Raw genomic sequence first — 20,378 nt, forward strand, 5'->3', positions numbered from 1 at the left:
AGACTTGTAAATTCTTAAGGATTCTAGTGAACTGATAAAAACTTTATTCCTCTGTGAAAAAATGGCCACCAAGTGGGAGCAAAGACTTAAGTAAAAGCTGGAAGCGGGCAACTCTGCAGAGCAGTTTGACTGGGGGCAAAGTCAGAAGCAGGAACAAGCCCTTCCCTTTTCTGTCTGGCGTTTGCTCACAGCCAGGGTCAGCTGACCAGAAGCGCAGCCTCCGAGGCCTGCCTGGTGAAGCAGAAGGCTCACACTCACCGGTGTGCTGCGGATACTGGGCTTTTGGTCCTCAGGATACTTACAGCGACAATCTCCTGCTTCCTCGGATCGATGACTCTCACTTTCTTGTCTTTGGAAGCTGTGCAGATCAGGCTGCCGGTTCGGTTCCAGCTCACATTGTAAATCATGTCTGAGTGCATGTCATCCAGGTTTAGAAGGGCTTCCCCGGTCCCCACATTCCAGATGATGACTGCATTATCACAGCCTAGAAACAAGCAGGACCATGCCCCTTAAAGGTTGGAAGCACCTGTATAACAACACGCCTGCGAAAACTACAAAGGGAGGACACGTACGTACGTATGGGGCCTTGGGGGCGCAGCGGTTAAGTGCTCAGCTGCTAACCAAAAGGTCGGCAGTTCGAACCCATGAGCCATCCATGGGAGGAAAGGCCTGGTGATTTGCTCCTGTAAAGATATCAGCCTGAGAAACCCTATGGGGCCATTCTTCTCTGTCCTCTAGGGTTGCTATGAGCTGGAATCGACCTGAAGGCACATAACAACAGCATGTATGTGTGTATGTATATGTACAGATACACGGTCACGTGTCACTCAGCATCCCCAACACGTCCTGTGAAATGGGCCATTATGTGATTTGGACGTTGTACAAACACGCCTACATCACCAGCACAGCATTTACTGACTTTCCACCTTCGGGTTGTTTGATCATCTTTTGTTTCACTTCCGAATCAACGATTCTCCTTTGCCTCCTGCTGCTTGCTCCTATCGCTAGCACCGATTTTGCTGCGTTTGGGAGCCGTGATGCACTTCACAGTAACGTTTTTGAAAGAAAGTTAAACAGGGAGATAATGCTACAACACTCAAGAGAGGCGCGATAGACAAGATTGAATGCTGCTGCCTACGAGGCAAAGTGTACGCTGTTGTTTGGTAAACTTTTTATTTGCAAGTAGGGAAAGTTCACCTCGAAATAACGATAGAGAGTACAGTACAGTGCACACATAAGCCAGTACCATAGGCATTTATTATGGCTATCAAGACATGTATTATAGGTATATACGTATTGTACCATTGTACGTGTGGCAGCACAACTGCTTCGTGTACAAGAGACGTGAGATATACGTGTTGCACGCAGGAAGCGGCTCCATTCGCTACGTCCACTATGTCCCGTTCTCCAGTTTCTGAACTCTACTATAGCCTTATGGACCATGGGCATGTACGTAGTCGGATGTTGCCTGAACAGATGATCTGTGGCGCACGATGTGAGTAAAAGAGAGAGAGAAAGGGAGGTGCTGATTATAAGAGGTACCTACCTCGTGGGCTTTAAAAACAAAAGGGACAAAGCAAAAAAGAGATTCTTGTAAAAGAAACACAAAGTGGTAAAGGAAAATCACAGGTTGTTCCGTTTGGGTTCACATAAAACAAACAAAAACACAGAACTACGCCAAAGTAGAAGGCAAATGTTTTTCCAAAGAGTTAAATGGGCTGGGTGGACCCTGAGTGACTGCAAGTTTCACTGTCCAGCAAAACAAGCATCAGAATGAATACTGCTTATTTCTTTTCAAGAGGAACGAAAAATAAAGAGTTTAAGTAACTGTTTAGGACACTAAACAAAAACTGCGAGGCAGGGTTATTCAATCAGTAATACTGTAAAACATGGTCTGAGAGTCAAGCATGGTAAATAATAATAAATGAAAGGGAAACACAAGGACTGGCCTAAAAACTCACTCACAACAGATTATTATCTTTCAAAGGGGAGAAAAATAGGCCGGGACTGGCCTGTTCGTGGCGAGAGCCCCTAACTGTAATCAAGTATCATATGAATTCAGAAGCCGACTCCCGAGAGGCCCACAACATCAGCTCAGCTACAACTACTCGGGTCGCCAACTCTATCCCTCCTTCCTCCAAGGGTCTGCCCCAAGCCCCCAAAGCAAAAACCCGAACTAGTTGCTGTCAAGTCAAATCTGACTCATGGCGACCTCACGTGTGTCAGAGTAGAGCTGTGCTCCAGAGGGTTTTCAATGGATGATTTTTCGGAAGTAGATCACCAGGCCTCTCTTTAAGGTGCCTCTTGGTGGACTCGAACTGCCAACATTTCGGTTGGCAGCAAGTGTATTAATTGTTTGCACCCAAGACTCCAGGCTGTTCCTTTAAAAAAAAAAAAGCACCTTTTGCTGCCTCCAGGGCATTAGTTCAAGGGTGAAGCGCAGTAAGGGGAGGGCATTCTGGAGGTGAATTCTTGCCAAGAAGGCAGTTCTGTACGCTCTTTAGAAAAATTAGCCGCCCATACCCAAGACACCTAAGTACCTAAGGGTTGGAAGCAGGAAACTGGAGAAGAAACTGAACAATAGTATGAACAGTTGGAGCTAAACTCTGGGATGGAGGATTGATCTTCCTCGGCCATCACAGGCCATCATAGGTCGCGTCAGCCACAGCGGCCGGATCGTATAGTCTTAAAATATGCAGAGCACTGCAAGCAACTGTTCTCCTTTGCTCTAAAGGGCAGAATGGGGACCAGTCTGCTGAGGACACCTATGTCTGACCTAGATGAGAAGGGCGGCAAGAAACTTTCCATGATGGAATTCCGCTTCTGGAATTTTCTCTCTGCTTATCAGACTGAGGTTCTGGGAAAAATCTAGGAAGGGTTCCCAGATATGGTGATTTCAAAATAATAATAATAATAATAATCATGCATAGTGTCATTTTTGAGAAATAGTCCTTGGCTTCAACAGGTACCTGGCATTCATTTTTTATTTAACTCACTATAAATCTTCAAACATCCTCTATCCCCAATTAAAAACTGAACTGCCCCCGCCTCCCACTTTTACTAGCGAGGGGAAACCCAAAGCCCATTGCCATTGAGTCAATTCCAACTCATAGCGACCCTATAAGACAGTAGAACTGCGCCCACAGGGTTTCCAAAGAGCAGCTGGTAGATTCAAACTGTCAGCCTTTTTGGTTAACAGCCTTAGCTCTTAACCACTGCGTCACCAGCGCTCCAGAGTGAGGGTAAAGATCTTTAAAAATTCTACCACTAACATTAGTAATGCTTTTATAAAAACAAATGAACTGTTTTTAATGTATAATTTGCATACAGGACAATGTACTCATTTTGAGTGTACATTCGGTAAGTTTGACAAATACATACATTAACGTAACCACCACCACTACCAAGATACAGAACATTTCTATCAGTCCACAAAGCTCCCTGGTGCCCTTTGTATCGCTTTTATAAAAGAAAATAACACCTTAAATTTTAGACAAAGGAAAGGCTGCTGGAGAGAAAAGTTGGAAAAATACTTAAGTGGGAAACCAATAAGAACACTACGGATTGACCACAAGGGGTCACTGCAGTACTGTTTTTATAACTGAAAAATCAGAAACCACCTCAATGTCCAGAACCAGAGAACTGATTAAATAAACAGGTTTATCCAGACAATGAACTACAATAGAGCCATTAAAAATACTGTAGGAAGAACACTTAATGGCCAGTGAAAGGGACCATGGTCTATCAGTAAGTGCAGAAAACAGGTCAGGGTAAAGAGTATGAATCCACCTCTGTGTGTAAAAAAATTTACATCTACAAATATCTTCTGGAAAGAAACATCAAAATGGTAATAGTGATGTTCCCTCTGGATGGTAGCATTACAACTGATTGTAATTTATTCCTTTTGTTTATATGTATTCTCTATAATATACATGTACTACTTACATAAGAAGCCCTGGTGGCACACTGGTTAAGAGCTTGGCTGCTCACCAAAAGGTCAGCAGTTCAAATACACCAGCTGCTCCTTAGAAACTCTATGGAGCTGTTCTACCCTGTCCTATAGGGTCACTATGAATTGGAACTGACTCAAAGGCAATGGGTGACTTGTACAGGCAGAAGAATGGAACTATTTTATTAAAAGGAAGGAAGACATTAGGCTGACAGGGATCACCTCAAAGTTGTCTGCAACACCAGGGCCGCAACCCAAGGCTCCTGGCTCCCAGCCACCAAGTGCTCCTTCTACTACACCAGGAGTTACCAAAACTGTGGTCATGGAGGGAACCAGAAGGAACCACCAACCTGCTGAAATTATGAGAAAAAAGTATGTATCTGGGCATTTTTCTAAGCAGGGAGTCCATGGTTTGGCTGGATCGTCAAAGTGGCTTGTAAAACACACACGCACAACATGCACACGCACGGGCTGGAGAACCACTGCACCTCATTATGGTTTCCTAATGGCCTGTTTCAAGAACTGTACAGCACACGGAGCTTTAAAGGTCACAATCAAAATGTATCTGCTGCTCCCCTCCACGCACAGGGCTGGGAGGAGCAAGAGCAAGGGGAGAGAGGAGGCCCGCCTTGGCAGCACTCAGCTCCTACCTGCGCTGAGAAGCACGTTGCGGGCAGTTGGATGCCAGGCCACAATGCCCACCCTCTTCGAGTGGCCTTCTAAAATCACCACAGGTTCTGTCAGGGAAAGGGTGAGTCCGTTTTCTGGGATCTGCCACACCTGTCGGAGAAAGAAGAAAGACAAACCATATGAAAGCCATCGCCCTTCATTAACACATTTAATGTGGCTGTTCAATTTGAAGACTTGCTCTGCATAAATGGAATGTAAAATGATCTTTGGATGACAGACAGAATATGGTGAAGCGACCATGCAAGGTTATTTTTACATTTTAATATATTAAAGATGAGAACATCAGTAAGGTCTACCAAACGTCACCTCTCAGCCTTTATTTAATATTGGTTAGGACTTTAATTTGAATCCCCTGTTAAGTTCAGGACTCTCTAATTAGGAGCAATCAAATAATTGAAGAATAATACAAAATGATCAAAGTGCCAAGAAAAGCAACACTGGGGTGAAAACCACTAAGTCAAGGTTCTGGAGGGGAGCACAAACTCACCCCATTGAGGGTTCCTGGGGGAATGGTACAGTTTTTAAATATCGTATTTTCAATATTACAATTTACATTTGGAAGATGAAAATATAGTTAATATTTTCATAGCATGACCTACAGAAAACAAATTCTTACAAAGGAAAAAATAGATAAATTGGACCTCATTAAAAGTAGAAACTTGTATTTCAAAGGGCACCATCAAGAAAATGAAGACGATTCACAGACTGGAAGAAAATATGTGCAAATCATAAAGCTGCTAAGTGACTTGAATCTAAAATATATGAAGAACCCTTACAACTCAACAATAAGAGAACAAATAACCCAACATAAAAATGGGCAAAGGATCTGAATAGACATTTCTTTAAGGAGGATAAACAAATGGCCAGTAAGTACACGATGCTCAACATCATTAGTCATCCTGTTGCCAAATCCAGTCGATTCCGACTCATCACAACCTACACGGCAGAGTAGAACTGCCCCATAGGATTTCCAAGGAGCAGCTGGTGGATTCAAACTGCCGACCTTTTGGTTAGCAGCCGAGCTCTTTAGCTGCTGTGCCACCAGGGCTCCTCATTAGTCACCAGGGAAATGCAAACCAAAACCACAATGAAACGTCTCTTCACACCCACTGGGATGGCTGGAATCACAAAGGTAGATAATCGCAAGTGTTGGTGAAGGTGTGGAGAAACTAGAACCCCAATACACTGCAGGTGGGATTGTGAAATGCTCAGCTGCTTTGGAAAAAAGCCTGGCAGTGTCTCAAACAATTAAGCACAGTTATCATACGACCCAGCAATTCCACCCCTACAGGTATACCCCAAGAAAAAGGAAAATAATTATGTCCATACAAAAACATGTACAATGAATGTTTATAGCAGCATTATTCATAACAACCAAAAGGTGGAAACAGCCTTCAAATGTCCACCAACTGACGAATGAAGAAACAAAATGTGGTATAGCCACACAATGGAATGTTATCTGGTCATAAAAAGGAACGAAACACTGATATATGCTACAACATGGATGAACCTTGAAAACATTATGCTGAGTGAAAGAAGCCCACCACACAAGACCACAAATTATAGGATCCTATTTATATGAAATATCTACAACGGGCAAATCCACAGTACCAGAGAAGTAGGTTAGTGATTGCTTAGGGCTGGAGGACCTGGCAAGGTGCAGGGGCGGGGGGTGGGGGGTGATGATAGCTAAAGGGTATGGGGTTTCTTTCTGAGGTGATGAAAATGTTCTAAAATTGTGGTGATTATGTACAAATCTGTAACTATACCCAAAACCAATTAATCGCACACTTTAAACAGATGAATTGTATGGAATGTGAAATAAAGCTTAAAAAAAAAAATCTTAACTGGTGAAGACACAAGGAAATCCGCCAAATCATAATGGGGACATGCCTGGGTAGCAGGTGGGGAAGAGGACAGCAAAAGTTATCAGAGGGAAAGCAATGAGAAGCTTTTTGCTCAACAATGGAGGACTTTGGTTTTAAAAGATTAAGGAACACCCTGAGTCACAGTTAAGCTGAGTAGCACCAAGAACCTTGTAGAAGACCAGATATTGAATAAAATTCAAGTTGTCAAAGAGGCTGAAGTTTAAAATAATTATCTTCTTAAATATGATTAAAGATTAGAATAAGTAAATCTGTCATCAAAAAACATTTTTTAAGGGATGAGTCTATGAAAAATTTAGTCTAGAGCTTGCCAGTGAAAAATCACGTTCAGCAGTGGAACAAGCGAGGAACAGAATTTCCTTTGTGGGGAATTTTAAGCAGCAGACAAACAACTGCTTGTTTTCACTGCTCAGTGGAAAGCAGAAATCTGGATTAGATGAGTGAGGTCCAGCTGAGCTTTGTCGTCCTGCAGAAAATTAGAACAAAAACTTTGCCATTCTACAGTGGGAAAAGTCGGGAGATAGAGCGATTGTTCATGTTGACAGCTAAATATAGCCCCGGAAGCAAATCATGGCAAAATAAACCTGCCATTGAGGGTCCAAGCTTGGGACGTTACCTAATCTCTCTGAAACTCCCATCATTCAGCAAATTTAGAGCAAGGTAGATGTGAACCAGTATACAGGGCAAAAGGAAAGCCACCCCGCCCCTCCCTAGCCCTCGCCCAGACCACAGCCTCTCCTGAGGACGGACTCTGAACCATGTTCTTTCCCCTGGGAGAGGGTGGGCACCTGCTTCCCACACAGCATTAAATGTTTGCTTTCATCCCAGAATCAGCTATTTGGAGCGCCAAGCTGAAGCTCGCTATTTGGAAACCCTAGTTGCACAGTGGTTAAAAGAGTTCGGCTGCTAGCCAAAAGGTCGGCAGTTCGAATCCACCAGGTGCTCCTTGGAAACCCTATGGAGCAGTTAGTTCTACTCTCTGTCCTAAAAGGTCACTATGAGTCAGAATTGACTTGACAGCAACGGGGGTTTTTATCTAATTATGAAGCAGGACTGATATTTTGAACAGAATGAACAGAAAATAATGACTAATAATTTGATCAAAGCACGATGTCGGTAGTGACTCAACAGGAAATGCATTTTGCAAGATGACTTCTGATCCAGCCTTAGAACTGGAGTTGCAATACCACCTATTGTCACCAGATGGCACCATAAACACGGACCGCTGGTTTCAATTCTCTCACTAACTTGTAAAGGAGGGGCCCTGGTGGTGCAGCAGTTAAGCACTCGGCTGCCAAGCAAGAGGTCAGTGGTTCGAATCCACCAGCCGGTGGGAGAATGATGTGGCAGTCTGCTTCTGTAAGGATTTACAGCCTTGGAAGCCCTATGAGGTAGTTCTACTCTGCCCTACGGTCACCGTGAGTCGGAATCGATTCAGTGGTGATGGGTTCCATTTGGTTTAACTTGCAAAGGCTGTAAAGTCTTCTGTGCCTACCTCTGACCATGATTAAATGGCTCATTTTCTAAATTCCTAATGAACTGTGGAGGGATGGGAGGCTTTGATTAGATCAGTACTCCCAATCTCAAATAAAAGGAGGGAAGCAGAGCTTACAATGAGCGGTTCACATTTTCCTTCTCTAGCTTCTCAACCCATCTTCTCCTTGAATTCTGAGGAAATTTTAACGATGGAGTAGAATATTATATAACTTTTTAAATGAGGAAACTGTGTTCCTTCTTTACCTCACTTTCGGCAGATAAAATGGTTCCCTCAACTAGGTTCATGGGTTTAATACAGGCACCCAACCCACTTTACTACCTCGGTTGCTCATTCATGCAGCACATTTATTCAGGAGCCACTGTAAGGCGGGCCTAGTGCCAGGCAACGGGGAAAAAGACCCTGTTCTTGAGGAGTCTTGGGTCTAGCAGGAGTAAGAGGATTCTATTAGACTGAAAATCAGACTGCAAATACAAGTGGTGTAACGTAAAGGGGGTTAAGAGTGTGGATTCTGAAGCCAGAGGAACCCTGGTTCAAACCTTGCCTGAGCCCCTTAGTGTGATCCTGGGCAAGTAACTCATCACTGCACAGAGGAAAACATCAAGGCCTACTCTTCACTTCTGTGAGGATGAAACGAGTTAATAAAGCCCTTAGAACACAGAGACAGCGTAGTGCAGTAGTTAAGAACACGGGCTCTAGCCAGACTGACTGGGCTCAAGTCCTGATTCTGCTACATACCAGCTGTGTGACCTTGAAGCCAGTACCTTAACCTTCCTGACCCTTGTTTTCTCATCTATAAAATGGGATAATAAGGCACCTGCCCTCAGTAGGGTTGTTCTGAGAATGATCGTGACGAGGCGTATCTAACACATTTAGAATAATCCCTGGCCCACGGCAGGCACTCGTTAAGCATTAGCTGTTGTCATTACTCTTATCATTCACTTACGAAGCCGCACGTACAGTAACCTAGGCTGAGTGCTGGATGAAAACGCAAATGTCACGAGGCTACCTTCTTGCTAAGCAAGCTTGCTAGGTCCAGGAATGCTCGCTGAGGAGATGGCCTCTAAGGATGAATAGGAGTTAGGTGACGGGGTGGGAGGAAGAGGGGGATAAAGGAAGGAGGAAATCAAGTATTCAGTTTCAAACTAAAATCCAGAAATGCACACAGCGATCTCCTCTCAAGCTCACATAGCATCTAAACAATGCCCCAAAGAGGCTGGCTGAGGGGCTGACAAGAAAAGGCACCAGTACCAGAGTAAAAAGGATAATGCTGGCATGAGGATTTACAGTAGGAGGACAAAGCGACTGGAAAAGTCTGTGATACAAAAATGAGAAGACCTAAATGCTAACAAGCAGCCATCTAAGATGCATCAATTGGTCTCAACCCATCTGGATAAAAGGAGAATGAAGAACACCAAGGTCACACGGTAACTATGAGCCCGAGACAGAAAGGGCCATGTGAACTAGAGACTTACATCATCCTGAGACCAGAAGAACTAGATGGTGCCCGGCCACGACCGATGACTGCCGTGACAGGGAACACAACAGAGAACTCCTGAGGGAGCAGGAGAATAGTGGGATGCAGACCCCAAATTCTCATAAAAAGACCAGACTTAATGGTCTGAGACTAGAAGAATCCTGGCAGTCATGGTCCCCAAATCTTCTGTTGGCCCAGGACAGGAACCATTCCAGAAAACAACTCATCAGACATGGAAGGGACTGGACAATGGGCTGGAGAGAGACGCTGATGAAGAGTGAGCTACTTGTATCAGGTAGACACTTGAGACTGTGTTGGCATCTCCTGTCTGGAGGATAGAGAGGGTTAGAAACTGGCAAAATGGTCACAAAAGCAGAGACTGGAAGAAAGGAGCGGGCTGACTCATTAGGGGGAGAGTATATGGGAGTATGTAGTAAGGTGTATATAAGCTTATATGTGACAGACTGACTTGATTTGTAAACTTTCACTTAAAGCACAATAAAAATTATTTAAAAAAAAAAAGTTCAATTAAAAAAAAGTAAAAAAAAAAAAAAGACCATGGAACTCTTGCCTCTGCTGGTAAACCAAGGTGGTGGTGTTCTCTGTGGCAGAGTGTGGAAAAGAGCCGTGTGATCCGCCAGGCTTTTCACATAAGCACACGCGTTCTCTTGCTGGTGCCCGCAGGCCCTACTCGAAGGCCTGTCTTTGTGTGGCCCTCTGCCCTTTTTAGGGTTGTCTGCTGCTTCCGGGTAGTGAGGGCTTGCCTCCTTCAGTGCAGGGGCAACAGGAGCAGAAATGCCACTTGGTGCACATTTAGTCTTCACGTGCGAACCTGGGATACAGCCTGGTGTGGGGGGAAGGAAGCTGCCTGGATGTCAGAAGACACGGGCCGCTATCAGAGCTGGGATGCTGACTGGCCGTGTTGACATTACAAAGAACTTCACTTCTGGGAGCCTCAGTTTCCCTGTTTGAATCTAAGGACAGCAGCACCAGCTCTACCTTCAGGTCAAATGGGTTACAGCATTTTGCATGCCCCAAATACTATCCTAAGGTCACACGTTGCTAATATGGAGGAGGGCACAGGCTTTGGAGCCCCCTTACCTGCTGTGTGACCTTTAACAAAACTGCCTAACATCCCTGGACCTCTGTTTCCTAATTCGTAAAACGGGATAAACTCCTGCCTTGCTGTGCAATTTTAATGAGTAAATGTAATCATGCACATAAACGCTTAGTGAAGTGCCTGGCAAAAAAAAAAAAAGTGCCTACTAGATGTTAAGGGGAGCCCTGGTGGTGCAGTGGTTAACAGCTCAGCTGCTAACCAAAAGGTTGGCAGTTCAAATCCACCAGCTGCTCCTTGGAAGCTTTATGGGGCAGTTCCACTCTGTCCTACAGGGTGGCTATGAGTCGGAATCAACACGACAGCAACGGGTACGTGTTCGTGTTTGTTACTCTTGCTGTTACTATGGCCACTGTAACCCCACATATATGTTTAGCTTTGAACATCAGGATTTCTCGGAATCAGTGTTATCTTCAAATGCTGGACCCCTTTGACTAATTTTATACGCTGTGTGTGAAAGCGCTAGTTGAAATCTCGGCCAATTAGCCCAAACGAGAACAGCTGTGATTTCTATGCAGTTCTGTTAGCTCTGCTCTGTCCCATGGCTACAGACTGGCACTCTCACCCCAGCCAGCTTTCTCAAAAGTATATGTGGTAAGCAGAGAGGAAAACAGGTCCAAAATGCCCTGTGCCGTGCCCAGGATGGGCGTCTCAGTATGGCGGCCCTGCAAGTTATTCCCTCCAAACCCTCGCCACTTTTTTTTTTTTAAATAATGCTGCACGCCCCTGAAATTTTCTGTTTGGACAACACATTACTATGGCAATGTTTTGTCTTGTTTTGAAAGGAAAAAAAAAATACACAATCAGTCCCCAGGGTTCCCAGATGAAAAACTGAATCAATCAGTGAAAACTCACTGCAGTTCTGGAAAAAAAAAAAAAAACTTTAAGCACATGTTCTGAACTATTGTATCACTGGCGTGCTTTTCACATGTGAAACCCTGAATATGGAGAAAGAACAGCTCAAGGGAACAGCTCCAGCAAGAAAAAAGCGAGGGAAATTAAGACACTTGGGTTTCTCTCAAGCAATAATTTTTAAACGCAATTAGTGTGATGGGTTTATTTTCCAAACATAGTGTCATTTTAAGGGCCACACAAAGTGTCTCCAGACACCGCTTCCTTATTTTCATCACCTGCCGTGAGTTGGCTACTGGGCGAGGCACTGGAGTTACAGCCATAAAAGAGGCTATCCCTCCAAAAGGGACGTTTAAAAAACCAGTTCCAAAGGCAAAACGAAGGGCAGAGATGAGCTGGAGGGACAGGAAGAGGCTTACAGATTCGGTAGCAGCTGCAGAGCAGCCCAATCCCTACAGAAACTGCTGACCCCATAACCCCAAAGAGCAGTAGTGTGGAGAGTCAGGACATTCCTAAGTGAACCATGACATCCAGGGCAACATTAGGTTTGGGAAAATCAAAGAACTGAGTGCTGATTTGCCAAGGCTCTAATATCCACTGGCAAATGGCCCAGATGCAATCTGTACAAAATGGAAATAACACGAAGGACTGCTGAATGACTGAGGGGCAGGCACAGGGGAAGAAGAATGCTAAGGAATGCGCTCTCATCGCCAACCACGTCACTTCCGTTTTTATTTCCAGGCAAAAGTGTATGAGGAAAATTTATAAGAGAAGCAAACATATGTGAAACAGGGAGTTAACTTTTGTTGACTTCGGCAGGAGAGCAAGACTGGTTTGAGAAAAGGAAAAATCGTCAATCTGAACTTACACGGGACCCTTCAGGACATAAAGCTGAAGACAATAAGACTACAATGTCTGTGAGATCTTTTAGTCTCTGGAAGAAACAATTCAGCCATCCCGTTCCCCCACGTAGCCACGTTTTTGCCTTTGTGCTTGCCCACTACCCTGCAGATAAAATGGTGAATCAACAGCTTTCAATAAACTTAACTTGGCTGCTCTTTGTGGTTTTTGAAGGCATTATTATCACATATAGAAATGGATGAAATGCTTTATGTGGTGTTGTATGTATATTGGGGCTCTGGTGGCACAACGGCGAAGCACTGGGCTGCTAACCAAAAGGTTGGCAGTTTCAATCCACCAGCCACTCCTTGGAAACCCTATGGGGCAGCGCTACTCCATCCTACGGGTTGCTATGAGTCAGATCGACTTGACGGCAATGGATTTTCGGTTTGGCATGTATATTAAGGAAACCCTGGCGGCGTAGTGGTTACATGCTACAGCTGCTAACCAAAAGGTTGGCAGTTCGAATCTACCAGGTGCTCCTTGGAAACTCTACAGGGCAGTTCTACTCTGTCCTGTAGGGTTGCTATGAGTCGGAATCAACTTGACGGCAACGGGTTTGATTTTTGGTTTTGGACATATATTAAAGGAGCCCAGGTGAGGCAGTGGTTAAAGCAATTGACTGCTAACTTAAAGATCAGAGGTTCAAAGCCACCAGTGGCTCCATGGGAGACAGATGTGACAGTCTGCTTCTGTAGAGATTTATAGCCCTGGAAACCCTATGGGGTCCTATGAGTCAGAATCAACTCGTCGGCAGTGGGTGGGTATGTATATTACAATTAAAAAAAAATTTTTTTTTAAACCACTATTATTTTCTTAGAGCTAAAATCCCCCCAAGTAAAATACTTGCTACAACCTTAAAAATTCTCTAGGAGAAGATATTGTTGTAGAAAAGAGCCCAAAATTTGGAAAGTCTAGGAGCAAGGTATAGTTTCTGGGCAGGAGAGTTTATGTAACTGCTATTTACCAGTACAAAACAGTGCTTCAAAAAGTAGTATCTTAATGGTTATACTACGCCAATATGATTTACTTTTAGGTTGCTTAAAGAAGCCATCTCTAAAAGGTGAAGAAATGTACCGTGAAGCTGGCATTCCTTTTCCTAACACTGCCATCCAAGTGACCTCACTGTCACTTCATCAAAGCTCACAAAATCAACAAATCACTGTTTTGTAATGCTCATTTGACCCTGAGACAGACAGAGCTGAGGCTGCTGTCCCTAGCGTCAAACAGGAAATGGAGGCTCTCAGAAGTGAAATCCTTCTGAATGTTAAAAAGGAAGGCAAAAAGTACTTTCTAAAATTAATTTTATTCTTTTACAGTTCATTTGATAAACTACTTCTAGTGTATTTCTCTACCGACTATCTGCTAAAGGTGTTCTTCCTTCGATGGATATATTATAGCTACACACCAGAACTCATTACTGAACATACAATAACTCATTACACATCTATAGCTTCCTTTTGGTCTTCCCAATAGGTATCATTATTATTTTACCCCCGTTTTACATGTGAGGCAACTGAGGCTGCAAGAGAGTTTAAGTGGCCTGCCTGTGTTCAGAGCCCTTGCCCGGGCTCCTCTCAGTATTTTTTCTCTCCTACAACTAGGCCTTTGTGCATTATCTACTGTTTCTAACTCAAGGGCTACTACCACCATTAAAACCACACAGAGCTTTTCTTTAAAAAAAAAAGAAAAGAAAGGAAAAGAAATATGGTATTGTTTGAAATTTTTTTATCTATCCTATGATATTCTTTTATCTTTCAAAGTGGAAAATGAGGTTAAGTATTAAGAAACAGGTGGTGCATTAAGAGAATATAAACATTTCTAACAATGCACAAACTCCAGAAAAAAAACTAGACAAATGGGAGCTCCTAAAAATCAAACACTTATGCTCATCAAAAGACTTCATCAAAAAAGTAAAAAGACAACATACAGACTGGGAAAAAAAATTTGGCTACTACAAATCCGATCAGTGTCTAATCTCTAAAATCTACAAGGTGCTGCAAAACTTCAACAACAAAAAGACAACCCAATTAAAAAATGGGCAAAGGATATGAACATACACTTTACCAAAGACGACATTCAAGTGGCTAACAGATACATGTGGAAATGCTCACTATCACTAACCATTAACCAAAAAAAATCAAACCCAGTGCCGTTGAGTCGATTCCAACTTATAGCGACCCTGTAGGACAGAGTAGAACTGCCCCATAGAGTTTCCAAGGAGCGCCTGGTGGATTCAAACTACCAACCTCTTGGTTACCAGCCATAGCACTTAACCACTACGCCAGCAGGGTCTCATTAACCATTAGAGAAATGCCAATCAAAACTACAAGGAGATACCATCTCACCTCAACAAGGCTAGCATTATAATCCAAAAAACACAAAATAATAAATGTTGGAGAGGTTGTGGAGAGACTGAACACTTATACACTGCTGGCAGGAATGTAAAATGGTACAATCACTTTGGAAATTGATTTGGCGCTTCCTTAAAAAGCTAGAAATAGAAGTACCATATGATCCAGCAATCCCACTCCTTGGAATACACCCTCGAGAAAGAAGAGCCGTCAAAAGAATAGATATGCACATCATGTTCATTGCAGCAATGTTCACAATAGCGAAAAGGTGGAAACAACCTTTGTTGTTGTTGGTAGGTGTTGTCAGGCTGGTTCCGACTCAGCAACCCTATGCACAAAAGAACGAAACACTGCCCGGTCCTGAGCCATCCTTACAATTGCTGTTTTATGCTTGAGGCTCATTGTTGTAGCCACTGTGTCAATCCACCTCGTTGAGGGTCTTCCCCTTTTCTGCTGACCCTGTACTCTGCCAAGCATGATGTCCTTCTCCAGGGACTGATCCCTCCTGACAATGTGTTCAAAGTATGTAAGATGTAGTCTCACCATCCTTGCTTCTAAGGAGCATTCTAGTTGTACTTCTTCCAAGACAGATTTGTTCGTTGTTTTGGCAGTCCATGGTATATTCAATATTCTTTGCCAACACCACAGTTCAAAGGTGTCAATTTTTCTTTGGTCTTCCTTATTCATTGTCCAGCTTTCACATGCATATGAGGCGATTGAAAATACCACGGCTTGGGTCAGGTACACCTTAGTCTTCAAGGTGACATCTTTGCTCTTCAACACTTTAAAGAGGTCTTTTGCAGCAGATTTACCCACTGCAATGTGTCTTTTGATTTCTTGACTGCTGCTTCCATGACTGTTGATTGTGAATCCAAGTAAAATGAAATCCTTGACAACTTCAATCTTTTCTCCATTTATCATGATGTTGGTCATTGGTCCAGTTGTGAGGATTTTTGTTTTCTTTATGTTGAGGTGTAATCCATACTGAAGGCTGTGGTCTTTGATCTTTATCAGTAAGTGCTTCAAGTCCTCTTCACTTTCAGCAAGCAAGGTTGTGTCATCTGCATAATGCAGATTGTTAATGAGTCTTCCTCCAATCCTGATGCCCCGTTCTTCTTCATACAGTCCATCTTCTTGGATTATTTGCTCAGCATACAGACTGAATATGTACGGTGAAAGAATACAACCCTGACGCACACCTTTCCTGACTTTAAACCAACCTAAGATAAATAAAGTATGGTATGTTCACACAATGGAATACTTCGAAACAACAATGAATCTGGGAAACACCTCATGACATGGATGAATCTGGAAGGCTTTATGCTGAGTAAAATTAGTCAGTCTCAAAAGGACAAATATTGTATGAGACCACTATTATAAGAACTCAAAAAATGGTTTAAACACAGCAGAAAATATTCTTTGATGGGTACGAGGGTGGGGAGGGAGAGGGAGGGGTATTCACTAACTAGATAGTAGATAAGAATTATCTTAGGTGAAGGGAAGGACAACACACAATACAGGGAACATCAGTACAATTGGACTAAACCAAAAGCTAAGAAGTTTCCTGAATACAACCAAACACTTTGAGGGACAAAGTAGCAGGGGCGGATATCTGGAAGCCACGTTTCAGGGGACACTTAGGTCAATTGGCATAACAAAGTTTATTAAGAAAATGTTTTGCAACCCACTTTGGTGAGTGATGGCTGGGGTCTTAAAAGCTAGCAAACGGCCATGTAAGATACATCAATTGGTCCCAAACCACCTGGAGCAAAGGTGAATGAAGAACACCAAAGACACAAGGAAAATATGAGCCCAAGAGACAGAAAAGTCCACATAAACCAGAGACTCCATCAACCTGAGACCAGAAGAACTAGACGGTGCCCAGCTACCACCAATGACCACCCTGACAGGGAACACAACAGAAAGTTCCTGACGGCGCAGGAGAAAAGTAGGGTGCAGAACTCAAATTCTGGTAAAAAGGCCAGACTTGATGGTCTGACTGAGACTGGAGGGACCCTGGAAGACATGACCCCCAGACTCTCTGTTAACCCAGAACTAAAACCATTCCCAAAGCCAACTCTTCCAACAAAGACTAGAATGGACTATAAGACATAAAACGATACTCGTGAAGACCGTGCTTCTTAACGCAAGTAGATAAGTGAGCCTAAATGGGCAGGTCCTGTCCGGAGGCGAGATGAGGAGTCAAAAAGGGACAGGAGCTGGTTGAATAGACACGGGAAATCCGGGGTGGAAAAAGAGGAGTGTGCTGTCACATTATAGGGAGAACAACTAGGGTCACATAACAACGTGTGTATAAATTTTTGGATGAGAAACTAACTTGAACTGTAAACTGTCACTTAAAGCACAATAAAAAAAGGAAAAAAAAAAACAGGTGGGATAGGAGAAGATCAAATATTTGTTTAAAATTTCATTTCAATTGCTAAGCTATAAAGGTTTCTTGTAACTATTCCAATAATAATAATAACATATGCTTTGAGGGACAGGAAGTGATTAAAGAGTGATTTAAAAATCAATGTCATAATTAAGAGCTAAAGAAAAAAAATTAGAAGAATTTATCCCAAAGCATTATTTAATTTACAAAATGTTCACTCTGGCAATGTCAATAACGGGGCAACAGGAGGGGATTCTGGGAAGACAGTGATGTCAGTGGCAGCATAGTTTTGGGATCTCCCTAAATCCTCCCATAAGAACACAAAGCAAGCAGATAACAAAACAAAAACTTAGTATTTATGCAAAACCAGGCAATAATCCCAAAATGCATGTGGACAGGGACAAACCACCACAGCCACGTGACCTGCATGTTATCTGCCTCTGTGCATGGGAAGAAGCAGAGAGCAGCAATGGGGCACCTGACAGACAACAGCAGCACTAGAAACTGGGAGCGGTTTTGCCTTCTCCAATGGCAGGTGAGTGCGGGAGGCCTGCAACAAGGAGGTTTGAAGGGGCTGGAGCAATCTAGGTCCCCTGAACTCATAACCATAAAATCGTAAAGGAAGGCAAGGAACTGAGTATTATGAAAGTCAGAAGAGAGGTTCCTTTTGGGGAGTGGAGGGGGGCTGTGACTGGGATGGGGCACATGGAGGAGTCTCTGTGGAGGTTGGGAAAGTTCTATTTCTTGAGATGGGTGGTGGTTACAGGGTGTCCGCTTTGTAGTAATTCATTGAATTCTATGATTGTTTGGTGTGATTTGCTGTGTGTTTGATAATACAAAGATTTAAAAAGGGCAACATGACCAGTAACGCTGGAGACAGGGAGAGGGAGAGAGGGGACATATCAAGCCTATTTCTTCAAGACACGTTGAGACTCTCAGTCTAAGGTTTTGGTGGCAGACCTAGACAATGTTCCTTTTCTTTAGCAAAATCTATCTGCAGCCATTAAGATGATCCAGTTATCACGACAACTAAGAACCCAAGAGACAGAAAGGGCCACATGAACCAGAGACCTACATTATCCTGAGACCAGAAGAACTAGTTGGTGCCCGGCCACAATCGATGTCTGCCCTGACAGGGAGCACAACAGACAACTCCTGAGGGAGCAGGAGACCAATGGGATACAGTCCCCAAATTCTCATGAAAAGACCATACCTAATGGTATGACTGTGACTAGAGGAATCCCAGAGACAATGCTCCCCAGAACTTCTGATGGCACAGGACAGGAACTATCCCCGAAGACAAATCATCAGGCATGAAAAGGACTGGTCAGTGGGGGGGAGAGAGATGCTGATGAAGAGTGAGCTAATTAAATCAGGTGGACACTGGAGAGTGTGTTGGCAACTCTTGACTGGAGGGGGGATGGGAAGATAGAGAGGGAAGATGGCAAAATTGGCACGAAACGAGAGACTGAAAGGGTTGACTCAATAGGGGGAGAGCAAGTGGGAGAAGGGAGTAAGATGTATGTAAACCTACATGTGACAGACTGATTGGAATGGTAAATGTTCACTTGAAGCTTAATAAAAATTAATTAAAAAAAAAAAAAAAGATGATCCAGTTAGCAAGGCACATTAAAGGGAACGGTTCCTTTTAACAGCAGCATATTTCTGTAATACGCTTTGGCTGCCAAAACTATGAGATCACAGGAGGAGTCATTCTCAGCCAAAAGTCCATGAGGAGAGATGGATAAATGTTTAAACGATGTAGTTCAGGAATTAACGTGTGTTGATGTAAAACAATTTTAATCGATGACGCGTCCCAAACAATGCTGTTAGGTCTGGTTCAGTCCACAGAAAACGAACAGGAGAATAAAAGCACTGTGCTTCCCTAAATTCTCCACCTTGTGTGGCTGAGACCCCTTGCAAGTTAATTAGGGACGATCTCCATTTATTTTAGGGACAGCAGAACTCCCTAGCTGTGTTTATTCCCAAGCTTTTCAATATAATTTGGGATAGGATTAAAAACTGATCCAAACCAATAATTAAAATTTAAGTCTGAAGAACATAATCAAGGACAGGAAGCTTTATATTCCTGATCAAAAAGAAGATACAGAGCCAAATTTCAAACCCTCATGGAATCCAGACTTCCTGGACCCACGGAGGCTGGATGAACCCCTGAAACTACTGCCCTGAGATAATTTTTAAACCTGTAACCAAAAATATCCCCTGAAGTCTTCTTAAAACCAAATAATAGCTTAGCTTAACTAGTAAAGAACGTCTGCCTTGAGCATTGTGCTCTTTTAAGATCTCTTCAGGTGGGGTCAGATTGACAACAGCAACTCGAAAGGTTAGATAGGAACCTTAGGGGGTGTTGAGTTTCCACTAATGGACGAGAAACAACTGAGAAAAGGAGGGTGAGAATGGTTGCACAACTCGAAGAATGTAATCAATGTCACTAAACTGTACCCGTGAAATGGTTGAATTGGTGTATGTTTTGCTGTGTATATTCTCAACAACAACAAAAAATAATAATAAATTACAACAACAACAAAAAAATCCCAAAGCATGGTTCCACTTCACCAAAGTTCATTTTGCTAAAATAACCCATTTTGGGAATCTAAAACAGGGAACGTAAAGAACATATCTTATCTTTAAAGGTTTTTTGTTTGTGTATCTGCATAAAGGAAACGCTCGTGGCACAGTGGCTAAGTACTATGGCTGCTAACCAAAGGGCTGGCAATTCAAATGCGCCAGGCGCTCCTTGGAAACTCTGTGGGGCAGTTCTACTCTGTCCTATAGGGTCGCTATGAGTCAGAATCGACTCGATGGCAATGGGTTTGGTTTTTTTTTTTTTTGGTTATCTGCATAATGAGAACTTTCTTAACCAAGGTCCCCTCGACAGAAGATAACTTCTGACATTAGGATGGAAATAAGCACCTGTAAAAACTCTTACTATGTCTCAAGACTGGTCCCATTTTATACATCCCTGTGGCATCTGATTTCACTGCAATTACAGCTCGTGCTAGCAGCCTTTTCTCTCCCTTCAGGAGTCACGTGGTCAAACAGCATTGACAGAATTATTGGAAAGTCATCTTACTTTCTCTAAAATCTTCCCAGAGCAGAAGCCAACCGTCAACAAGAACTTATACACACTCACACTTTACAAAAGGAAAAAAAGACAGTATTGACCTTGTGATATAGGGGCATATAAAAGGCTTATGGAAACCCTGGTGGCGTAGTGCTTAAGAGCTATGGCTGCTAACCAAAAG

General features: G+C 43.1%; 1 protein-coding gene across 1 annotated transcript in view; it reads right to left on the reverse strand.

Moving 5' to 3' along the window:
- The window catches only part of CORO1C (coronin 1C), an 87,782-nt gene that overhangs the window by 11,447 nt on the left and 55,957 nt on the right, over positions 1-20,378 (reverse strand). Inside the window, exons 4-5 of the mRNA XM_064272323.1 lie at positions 4,600-4,729; positions 303-484 (exon numbers count right to left, since the gene is read on the reverse strand). Coding sequence (XP_064128393.1) covers positions 303-484; positions 4,600-4,729 — 312 coding nt within the window. The remainder of the gene's footprint in view (positions 1-302; positions 485-4,599; positions 4,730-20,378) is intronic.

Source organism: Loxodonta africana, chromosome 19, assembly GCF_030014295.1.
Source record: "Loxodonta africana isolate mLoxAfr1 chromosome 19, mLoxAfr1.hap2, whole genome shotgun sequence".
Lineage (NCBI taxonomy): Eukaryota > Metazoa > Chordata > Mammalia > Proboscidea > Elephantidae > Loxodonta > Loxodonta africana.